Genomic DNA, 12136 nt, shown 5'->3' on the forward strand with positions numbered 1-12136 from the left:
CTCTGAAGTGGGTCCTGGAAAGTCCTTGAATTTGATGTCAACCAAGGTGCGGGGAACCCTGTCGTAAATAATCTCAAGATATTGGCAAAGACATCCTTAAAATAACTTGTTGCAGCCCTCGTAGAAAACGTCCCTTGAACAGTTGGCGTAGCGTGGTTTACGGTTGATCATAACACAACAACAACAACAACACAACATGTAACAGAGCGGGCCCCTTGATGACGAGTGGGGGAAAAACTAAATGTCCTGCACAAACAAACTCATATGTACTCATAAGTACAGTACACTGTGTGTGTTTACCTGTGAGTGCACGGCGGCCCCGCCCCCGCAGCTCCGCCCCCGCAGCACGTTGTCTGGCAACATGCCGCACATTCCCTCTCCCATTGTGCGCGCGTGTGCGCGACCTGTCTGCAAACATGTCGGGGAAATACAGTACATTCCGGCTCACGGTGCATGACTGTGCAGACGCCGTGTGTCCCTGAACGCCTCACAGCTGCTCCCACACACACACACTCACTCACACAGGTGAGTGGTAGTGATATTTGTGCTAATTTTGACCTTTTCCTTTGCATCCGGCAGCATTAACAGACGACTGAAGCTCCATAAGAGAGCAAACATAATCATGTCCATATTTGTTTTAAAATCGCTCCACGACCACTTTATTCTCGCTGCAAATCACATTTCTTTTGTTTAAAGTTAGAAACTTTCCACCAGTTAAGTGTGGATCTCCCAAAGTGGGGGTCGGGACCCACAGAAGGGTCACGGGAGATTTCATTGGGGTCCCCAAACAAATAGTCAGAACCTTTCAAACCTTTAACCCTTTAACACGTGTACGTCTGGACTTTTTTGTGCCTATTTTAACCATAAAAGTTAGTAAGTGCTTTTGCCCATTTTCCAGAATAACTATCAATATCTGGCATATATGTTTGAGTCTTTGTCTCAATGTCCAAAAACGATGCTAAAACGGCGTTGATTCTCCAGCTTCCTGAGCTTTTTAAGAGCGAAAAGGAAAAAAAATGTATCGGGAAAGTTGCCTGAAGCCCCGCCCCACACGGGAAGACAATTGTCCAGATATTGGTCCCGATCTGGCACTCTGGAAAATCGTGGGTGTCTTCTGATTTTAGGATGATATGATCAGATTATCCGGCCAAATTATCCTGTCGGGTGAGGGATTTTGTTCCAAACTGCAAGGATTAAACATGTTTGATATTTTACGACTTTAAACAGCGATGGGGGGCGTGACCAGAACCACGTAATAATCAATGAGAGCGAGTGGACCGGGAAACAGACGTTACGAACTTTAGTTTAGAACCGTAACTTGCTTGTTAGCCGTGACTTCATCCACAGTTTTGGTTTTTTTTTGCGTCTCCATTTTCTGTTTATATTCTGAAATCACGTTATTTCACGCGGGTTTCCGTGAGATCCCAAATCCCTGGAATCTCCTAGGGTGTGTGGTCCCGGTGTCTTGACTGGATCTGGATCGTCTAGTCTTTGCTTTCTCGGGATCTGTGTTCTCCTACGATCAAGTCCGATCAATTTTTTATTAAAAACCCGCCAGTGTGGAGCAGATTTAAGAGATGTTGTAACTGACATGACAACATTATTCTCAGTGCGGTCAGCAGAGTGTTGTGAGGTGACGAGTCCCTTTCTGTCGTGTTTTTGTCTGGAAAGACCGATGAAAAATGCCGGCCCACCCAGATTTAAAGAGTCTCATTCAGGCAGGACGACGTCGCACTTCACAGCCCGCCTTTACAACCACAGGTCGTGTGAACGCATGACCGAGATGAGATCAGACGGATGAATAACCCAGTGTTAATGCTTTTATTAGCATTAGCAGCGGAGCAGAGGCGCGATCAGGTGATCCGCGGGAACAAAAGGAGGCTTTTATATATCGCGCCGCCAGACTCTTGTCGCGCTGATACACAACAAAACCACATATAAATTCTCCCCCCGTTCAAACAGTAAATAATACTGTACGGGGTTTTTTTTTATGTCGTGTAGTATTTATTTCATACATGATCAAAAACAGGAGGGGGAGAAAAGAAAAGAAAAGAGAAGCCGCAAGAATATCTGGAGGCCCAGTATACCTTTACCTGTATGACTTTAACCCATTAACATTTATCATGTCAGACATTTATCACGTCAGACCTGTTCCTAGTTGAAGCAGTTCTCACACACACACACACACACACACACACACACACACACACACACACACTGGCCATCTGCCAGCCTCTCCGATGGAGCAATGCGGTGTGAATTTAAGCACATAAATCAGCCAGGGTGGCAATTGAGCCAGAGACAGAGGAGCGTTTTTATTGGCCTCATAAAAACAGATGCAGAGGTATGTTTCTATCACGTGTTACTCATGGGTCGCCTCCACTCACTCTCTCTCTCTCTCTCTCTCTCTCTCCTCCTCCTCACCCTCCTCCCACCACCACAAAGCCAGTGAGTGCACGTCCCAGCCTTGACAATTAGCTCGACATGGCCCCGCGACGACGTCACGAAAAACAAGAGGAAAATGAAAAGCGTGAAAGGCTCGGAGACACGTTCCAGCGACGACTGCGCGTTAAAATAGTGCGTTAAGAATTTAAAATGAAGGGAAAACGAGACGTTTAATTGAGGGGAAACTCTGTAGTTGTACACAAACACCAGATTTTTGTAAACAGTAAAAAACATATTTTCTCTCAATGTTGCAAAAACAGGCCTCTAAAAAACTCTCCCCACTTCCTGCAGTGGCGCAAGTGAAATTACCGTAGACTTTGGATCTCCCAGAGTGGGGGTCGGGACCCACAGAAGGGTCATGGGAGATTTATTTGCGGTCCCCAAACGAATTGGCACAACCTTTCAACATTTGGACTTTTTTTTGCTTATTTTTCCCAGAATAACTTTCAATATCTGGCAGTTATTTACAGTTTTACTGCATGTTGAAATAGTATATTCACAATTGTAAGTGTTTTATTTAGAAAAAATGCTGTAGTTGTATTGCTATAGTTGTTAAATTTGAAATATGAAACCGTAAAAAAACATATTTAAAAACATTTGGTTCAGTTTTAATGTCTCAAATGTGTCTCAAATGTCCAAAAACATGGAAACTATGTACAGACGTTTTGTCCAACCTCTCTGGCGACAGAGACGCAGAATCTCCGGCTTCCTGCAGTGAAATTACCGTAATAACCACACGTTTGACTTTGACGTGCAACTTCTCCGCTTTCAGAAACTGCACAAACCGTCACGTAATTACGGCTAATGCAAAGTTTGCTTGCGTAAACGTGTCGGTAATGTTTCTATCACGGAGGATTTCATACATATAAACATATATATATATATATGTATACACATATGTGCTCTTTTCATGTCAGACTAGTCAGTATCTGTTGGGGTTATTACGGTTTATTTGCCCCCGCGTGACGACGTCTGCTTTTTTTGGGGCTGGTATGGAATGATTCATATGCTAATGGCTCTCGGGTAATGCTTTTATTAGGGTACTTGTTCCGTCGTCAAAAGGATTTTTTGTCAAGACGCAACAAGACGCTCAATGACGATGATTTGATTTCATGTGACTGGCATTTATTTTTTAATCACCGCCTTGACGCGGGGGATAATAGCGTCTCTCCGACAACACATTCAAGTGGTTCACATTCATGGAGTGTGTGTAGGCTGTGCCAGATCCACCCCCCCCTCTATCTATTTATTTCTTCATATATATATATATGTATAGATGTGGGTATACATGTATAAGTTCCTGTGAGTGTGAACAATCATGGTTGTGTGTTGTTGTGTGTTTGCTCCTCAGCCCCGGCGGGAGGACTGCAACAGCGTCAGGCCGGAGGACTGGAATCCCCGGATCCCTGTGGGCATTTCCCCTGTGAGCAAAACACGGCACCGGCTCCACTCCACTCCAGCACCGCACTCTACTCACACATGACTTTAGAGCAGTAACATTCACATAGGGCTGCATTATCAGCTGTTTTTCACAAGTTCTCTGGTTTTTCAGCGTCTTAAATGTGAATATTTCTTAGTTTCTTTGCCCAGTTTTTGCAAAATAAACCTTTAAAACTGACTGATGTTTGAGAACGTCATTATTTTGAGTTTTGTGACACACTGATCGTAGTTTTCTGACATTTTATTTACCTAACGATTACCTGATTAATCTAGAAAATAATCTGAATGAATCTGGTGATTATTATCTTGGTGTTTGGTCCATAAAATGTCAGAAAATTCAAAATAATGATTCTCAAAAGTCTTTTTTTGTCCACAAACCAAATTGAATCTTTCTTTGTTACACGGAGCAAAGGAACCAGACAATATTCACATTTAAGAAGGTGAAAAAATCGATTATAAACATGGCAATTAACTTTGCAATCGATTAATCGAATAAGTCGTGTATTTGTACTACTACAAAATAGAAGTATACTTTAACAAAATGAAGTTCTGAGTTACTGATCAGTCATGTGTGGTTTATCCATTTAAAAATGAGTCAGAAATGTGCTTATAAGGTTTGTACGAGGACCCACTTTTTAAATAATCTTGGCCCAAATTCACATCATAAATCATGACAAAATCTTTTTTTAACTGCCTTTTTTATTTTTGAGCGGGTAAACCAGACATTTCCTCGAGACGCAACTTCATTTCATGCGAGTAATTTAAGAAAATCTGAATTTTAAAGCCTGGAAACCCCTAAAAACGGCTACAGACCATGCACATTTGAGAGTTTATCATAATTTCCCAGCATGCTCTTCTCTGTTTACATGTTTGTGAAGCAGGAAACAAAAACACTGATAAGAGCGACATTTGAAATCCAAGTGTGAGGCTAATGTTTCCGTTTTAACTTAAAACAAACATAAACACACGCATGCAATGCTTTTTTTTATTTTAAGCTCCTACAAAGATTATTATTAGGTATTAATAATAACTTGTTTTGATACTTTGATAACTAGATTAAAGTCTAATAAAGCTTTTTTTGTTTGTGTTTATATTATACCTGATGCAGCGTCAGAACGAATTATAATTAATAAAGATTGTGTTACATGCATTAAGTCACAACTTAAATAGATTTAAGTAGGAAAACGTGCATTTATTTATTAACTAACTGTTTTCTGTGGTTGAAGGTGAAGCCGTCGCCTCTGCCGAGCGAGTGGAACGGGAAGACGGAGAGCTGCATCCTCAACATCAACTCCACCATCTACGACGAGATCCAGCAGGAGATGAAGAGGGCCAAGGTTTCCCAGGCTCTGTTCGCCAAGGTGGCCGCCTCCAAGAGCCAGGTACCAAGACACACAGCGAGAGAAAACCTTTTGTCCACAATAACTCGACTGTTTGCTGTCAAAAAAAGTTCAAAAGCTCCTTTAAGTTTTCTCAGGCTCTGTTTCTGAAGTTTTCAGCAAATTCTATGCTTAAAAAACCTTTTTTTATCACTTTTATTTGATTTGTAAAGGCAAACACTCTGTGCGCTGTACGAGAGGCAGCAGAAGCGGCGTTTTCGAGCCCTTTTGTAAATACCGGGGACACTGTTTTAGTTTGAAAACTCCAGGGCTGCAGTTAGAGACAGACAGGCAAAAACAGAGGCCTTCTGAAACGATGATTAAAAATATTCACTTCCTGATTGGCTCTCTTTGAAGGAAAAGCTCCTGTAAGACGTCCAAAGTTACCCAAGCTCTGTTTGTGAAGGTGACAGCGTCTAAAGTGACACCTGAGTTTAAAAAACAGAGATGTTTTTGGCAGATTTGATGTATAAAAAACATGTTTGGGTGGATTTTCATATTCATACTACTCTGTACACTCTGTGGCAGAAGTTGGCACTTTAAGCAAAATATCTGTCGCATTTCTACTGATGTCTCTTGTATTTCTTATCCAAACAACGTCACACTGGTGCCCTTAGGAAGTCACCTACCAAGTTTGAAGCTTGTCAAGTGACCCATTGGACAGTTATGTGATTAACAGTCAGACAGACAGACGTTCCTTGTATTCATAGAGAACCAAGACACTTGGCCACAATGTGAAGGGAAAGCTTTTTTAGTGGACCAGTTTCCTAAGCTCAGATTGCAAAGGTGAAGGCCTCTTGTTTTGGCAGATCTGATGCATAAATAACATTTTTGTATTGATACGACTCCATTTTCATTTGAAAACATGTCAATTCTGCACTCTGTGGTAAAATTTGGCGCTTTAGGCAATCTACCTGTCGCATTTCTGCTGATATCTCTTCCATATCTTATCCAAACAATGTCAAAGTTGGAACTACACACACCGGTGCTCTTAGTATGTCACCTGCCAAGTTTGAAGCCTGTCAGGTGATTCGTTGGACAGTTATGTGGTTAACAGACAGGTGGCCGTTCCTTGGAAAATATGGCACACTTAGACATATTGTCTTCCTGTTTGGTTGTTTTTGGCCACAATGTGAAGGAGAAGCTCCTTGAAGATGAGTCAAAGTTTCCCCACCTCTGCTTATGAAGGTGACAGCCTCGAAAGTGACACCTGAACTTAGAACACACGTAAATTCTGCACTCTGTCGCATTTCTACCGATATCTTTTGCATTTCTTATCCAAACAACATGAAAGTCGGCACTGCCCACACCGTAGTATGTCACCTGCCAAGTTTGAAGCCTGTCAAGTGATTTGTTGGACAGTTATGTGGTTAACAGACAGGTGGCCGTTCCTTGGAAAATATGGCACAATTACACATATTCTCTTCCTGTTTGGTTGTTTTTGGCCACAATGTGAAGGAGAAGCTCCTTGAAGATGAGTCAAAGTTTCCCCATCTCTGCTTATGAAGGTGACAGCCTCTAAAGTGACACCTGAACTTAGAACACATGTAAATTCTGCACTCTGTCGCATTTCTACCGATATCTTTTGCATTTCTTATCCAAACAACGTGAAAGTCGGCACTGCCCACACCGTAGTATGTCACCTGCCAAGTTTGAAGTTTGAGAGTCACGCGATTAACAGTCAGACTGATCGGTTCTTTTTGGCCACAACGTGACTATTAGGTGTGAAGAAAAAGCTCCTGTAAGACGTGAAGGTAACAGACACCTGCGTTTAAAACAAAACAGTCGTCTTTTATCGTGACTTATTCGGCGTCATTCGGCATCTGAAAACCTCGTCCATGATCCTGGGGGAGTGTTTTCCAGGGGGCACTGCAACATAAAAGTGTTGAAACTCTACAGAAATCATCAAAATGGAAAGAAGACGGAAAATCTGTCCACGTCCGTGCGTCGGCGCAGTCACTGCTCTGTCATAATGACACATGTCTGCTTTTATTATGGGTTTTTTGGGGGCTTTAACAGTCCACACTGTTTCAACACCAAACAAACCTGTTTATATGAGCTCAGCGCGGCCGATGAGGGCCCCTGTTATCTTCTCCCAGAGAGCAGCGAGCTCACACAATGTACGCCTGTGTGTGTGTGTGTGTGTGTGTGTGTGTGTGTGAAAGACAAACACACACACTATCAGTTTAAGTCTTTATTAAAAGCAATTTAAAAATGAAGCACCGAGGAGCTTTTATTACAGGTTTTCGTGTCTCTATTTGAGACCGAGTTTTTCCACAATCGTGCATGACGATGATGATGATGGTGGTGGTTGTGGTGGGGGGTGGGGGGGAATAGATCACCAAGGGCGGAATAATCTGGAAATATCTGCAAAGGCTTTATTTTTTTCTTGCTGATTAGGATGATTATAGCCTCAGATAGCTTTGTTTTACCAAATTGCAGTTTGATGCACAAACCACTGTTTTTGTTCAAGAGTTCAAAGACTCCTTGGAAAACGCTGGAGAAAGAGAGACAGGGGGTGGGTGAGGAGGGGGGTGAGGCAGTGGTAAATGAAGGTTTGTGTGGGAACAGGTTTCCACACCGTGCCTCCTTCTTCTTCTTCTTCTTCTTCCTCTCAGTCTCTCTCCGTCTTGCCCCCTCTGCCTCTCGACGTCGTTTCACCTCCTCCTCCTCCTCGATTCTTTTTTTTTTTTCTGCCTCTCTTTCACGTTCCATTCATGGCAGACGAGTGTGAATGTGAATTGAGCAGCAGATAAGAAGTGTGCTAATTATGCCTGTGAAAGGGGGCCTGGGAGAGCACTTATCTCTGGCTCCATCTCGTAATGGGCGCTCCCCGGGCAGCTGGTCTCCCCCCTTACTACCCAGCCGGCGTTGCCACATCTACCCGGCGCTGCCAGGCCGGCGACCGCTCCTCCACCGCCGCCGTCACCTCTGAACCCCCCCACCTCCCCCGAAAACCAGACGCTGCAGCACCCGGGATTCACTTACAGTATCCTTAAAATATCTGTTTTGTTATTACTCAGAGTGAAGACTGATAATCTAATCCACCAGCTGTATTTTCCCGTACATACACAGATTATCACGTCACCGACACTCACAACAAACACACATTTTACGTTGTTCCGCAGAAAGAGCTGCAGCGATCTGTCGTATAATTGATAAAAAAAACTTGATTGTCAGGTTATAAAAATGGAAGCAATTTTTTTTTAATTAGTAATTTGATTTTGAGAGAGAGAGAGTAAAAAAAAAAACCCCGGCCATTTACTGCCTCTGAAATGTGAGAATCTGCCGCTTTTTTATCAACGTAAAATGGATATTGTTGGATTTCGGTCCAAAGAAAAACAAGCAAAGTGAATATCGTGGAAATGAGAAGTAAAAACTGGCAGAAAAGATAATGGCAATCATACAATGGAGCAGTTGTTTCGCGCTCGCCTGTTTACAAAATAGTGTCTAAAGTCAGTTGTAGAAAAATATATAGTCATTTAGAAGCCTTTAACTTCACATTTCCTTAATAACACCTGCATAAATGCAGTCTTCATTTATTTATAAAATACATAAATGTGGTCATGTAGTAAAAATAATAGGCATATTTTAGTTATCTTCAACATCCATGGAATTATTTCACATATGAATGAAAATATTCTCATTTATATTCTTCTGAAATGTATGAAAAGCAAATGTTTATTTAAACAAAAGCGTTTAAACGTGTCACAAAAGCGTCCCAGCTACACAGAGGGCGGGGGTTGTAAAACAACCACCATCCGAGGAGCTCCGGTACCATGCCAGCACTTGGTGACTGTGGTGGAGGATGGCTCAGCTGGCTGGATGCCCATATGGGGTCCAGGGAAGTAATTAGGGAGGAAGGGGAGGGGTGGAGAAGAGGCCTCATCATCACCTCTGCCTCGGAAGCTCAGCTCAGGGTTTCCCAGGAATCAAGATAAGGTGACCACAGGGTCATTGGTACCGCTCGTATACGTTTGCGTACTCAGGATACATCAAATACACTCAACTGTTTTCTTTAAAAAACACACCAATTCTGCTGCAGATGCTTTCATGGTGCTTTTACTTCTCGATCTACTCGGTTCTACTCGACTCAGTTTTCCAAAGACCAAACTGCCACTTAAGTTAAGTTAGAAACGACTGTTTCCTGTCATTTTGGGTTACATGTGTTTTATAAGCGCCTTAATGTACCTTTGTTTTGCTTTATTTTTTAGCCTTTTTAGCATGGTTTTGCTTTTAGAAAGTGCGGTAATTCTGTCGACGTCACATAAAGCAGGAGGTACCACGTAGAGCCAAGTCATGCTATAACTGTGTCGTAGAAAAGTGCCATGACTCAGCGTTTTAGAGGCCCAAAATGGAGAAGTTGAAAAAATACTGTTTGAAAACACTAAGGCTGCATTTTTCTGGGCAAAATTGTTAGACACATCTCGACTATTAGCTATTTAGTCTCACTTTCTAAAACGTAGTAAACATTCACGTGCCGTGTTCCTGAACAGTCACGTGACACACAGGCTGTTTTTGTCTTAAAATGTCGTCATTAATAAATAAAAAGTGACTCGTATGGATACGTACATGGAGCCGATTTGCATCCCAGATCACAAGGTTTAAGAGAGGAAGGAGAGTGAGTGTGAATGGAACAGGTAAATCATGTGCAGGCAGATTTCAACGCCCGTTGGTGTCGATGTGTGGGTGTTTTTGTTTTTTTGTTTTTTTGAGTTAGGGAGGGCGGTTTGTTCCTGGACCGACGCCATCCCGTCCTCTCTCAGGGCTCGTAACCACAGCAGGCCTCTGCCAGCCCTTAACTGCCCCATCTCCCATCCTCCTCCTCCTCCTCCTCCTCTCATGTATTCAATGTTGCATTTCAATCACACTTTTACTGCCAGAGTAGTAACTATAGAGCAGTGACTCTAACCCCATCCATATTACTCCATCAGATTAATGCTTGCTCTTCACTCTTCGAGCCTCAACATGTCCTTTATATAAACATATGTTTAAAATCCTGTTCTTCTGATTTATCATCGCACATATTTCATTCACACTTTGATAAAGTGACGATCGTTATTCATTGGGCGTGGTTTAGGGAACCTGACCTTCAAATAGATATTTCATGACAAAGACTAGAGAATCGTAGAATTTTTAATTCAAATTTTTAGGACAAAAATGAACTTGAATTTTAACTTAGTTAATCCTATCTTGTTAATGTCTGAATAAACATTTTTGACAGTGTAAATATAAAGTGAAGCTCAGACAGAGACGCTCATGCACGTAATATTTCAAATAAAATGGCATTTCAGGGGCATTTCATTTTCTCATGTTGCCGTGTCTTACCTGCTTCAGACAAATAATTTCAACTCAGGATTACAGGATTACAGTAAGGATAGTAGTCAATGTTATAGAAGAAAATATTGACTTTAGTTGTTGATAATTGTCCTTTATGTCGTTACGTGAGTTGAGTCGTCTCGCTTTTCTTTCCTGTCTCTGCTGAGAGCGACAAAAACGGCAACAGACTCTTGTGTTGTGATGCCTCCGCCGACTTTGTTAGCGCCGCTAACTTCCCTTAACTGTTAGATGGAGCTAACAGCTGAGTCAGCAGATTTTTCTCCATGACTTTGCCATCTACTGTGTGGAACCACATAAATCCTAGAAGCACATCAGTCTATTTGAGGTGCAGTACAGGTTCCGGTTTAGAACGGCAAAGCCCTGAGTCAGGCTTTGGTTTCGACTGAGAACAGTAGCTTGACTTGGTAGGCTGGGTGTGTGCTTTGCCTGATGGTCGTGTCAGTGAGATATGTAGCGTGACGTCGTACGAGACGGTGCGACACAACGGTCAACAATGGAGGTGTTAGTGCTCAGTTTGTCCGAACAAGACGTCAGAACAGTTGATTGCAGAATGCTAAAGCGAGGAAAACGACTTCTTTCTTAATGGCCTCATAAAGCTGTCTGTAATCTTGCAAAGTTCTAGACACTTTGGTTTTATCTGTAGGAACCGTCTCCTCACGACCACAGAAGTGAAGTATGGTTTTGAGCCTTTGTCTCGATGCGGTGCCCCGTGTGCTGCCGCTGTAGCTCTTTCAGTACACGAACTTTCTCAAAAATCATCAGGTGGACGTGATTGTGATGCCAAGACAAACACATGAACTCGTTATTATCCGAAAATAGACCTAGAACGTCTGTAACTCTGGATCCAAGTCTTGCAAGATCTGTTTTTGACTGTCTTTTAACAGCGTCATTAAACAGATTTAAAACAATCAAAGACAGGGCATTGATTGATTCATAGTAATAACGGATTGCAGATTGGTATTAGGGTTCTTTTTTTCACACCCCTATTATTCGTGATCTGTAGCCCAAACACCTCAGAATCTCCCTTCCTCCACTTTTGCTCCAGGAAACGTCAGACTTGGAGAAACAGCTTTGTGTCACTTGCTCAGCTGCGGTGATGTCACTGGCAGACGTGGCTGTATTTGCCAAACGGTCCATTTCATCTCAGCTTGCAGAGGTGGACGCTATGAAGCGGAACGCCTGCCGGTTGATGTCAACAATATTAACTGGCTCAGTCGGACTAAGAGTGCTATGTAGCGAGCGCGGGGGGGTGGGAGGCGTGCTTTGTCCTCATTCACGGTAATGGCGGAGGCTTGCTGTGTTGGCTAGCCTGGCAGAGAGGGCGGCTAGTGTTCGGCTGAGTGATGGGAGGTTAGCTGAGGGTGGGATGGCAGAGCAGCTCATGGCGGGGAGGGGGGGTGGGCGGGGAGGGGTAGGCCATTCCTTTGACACAACTTTTGTGTCTAAACATCCCCGACGCTTGCTGAGAGGAATTACGCAGCGGATGGAATCAGAGTCCCCGCTGTCATAAAACAAGCACCCAGGGAGCCCGG

General features: G+C 42.9%; 1 protein-coding gene across 1 annotated transcript in view; it reads left to right on the top strand.

Annotated features, from left to right (window-relative positions):
- LOC122774666 (DNA-binding protein SATB1) overlaps positions 1–9116 on the top strand; it is a 64853-nt gene extending 55737 nt beyond the window's left edge. Inside the window, 3 exon segments of the mRNA XM_044034135.1 lie at positions 3797–3868; positions 5112–5282; positions 8982–9116. Of these exon segments, the coding sequence (XP_043890070.1) occupies positions 3797–3868; positions 5112–5282; positions 8982–9116 (378 nt within the window).
- The last annotated feature ends 3020 nt before the right edge of the window (positions 9117–12136 follow it).

Source organism: Solea senegalensis, linkage group LG9, assembly GCF_019176455.1.
Source record: "Solea senegalensis isolate Sse05_10M linkage group LG9, IFAPA_SoseM_1, whole genome shotgun sequence".
Taxonomy (NCBI): domain Eukaryota; kingdom Metazoa; phylum Chordata; class Actinopteri; order Pleuronectiformes; family Soleidae; genus Solea; species Solea senegalensis.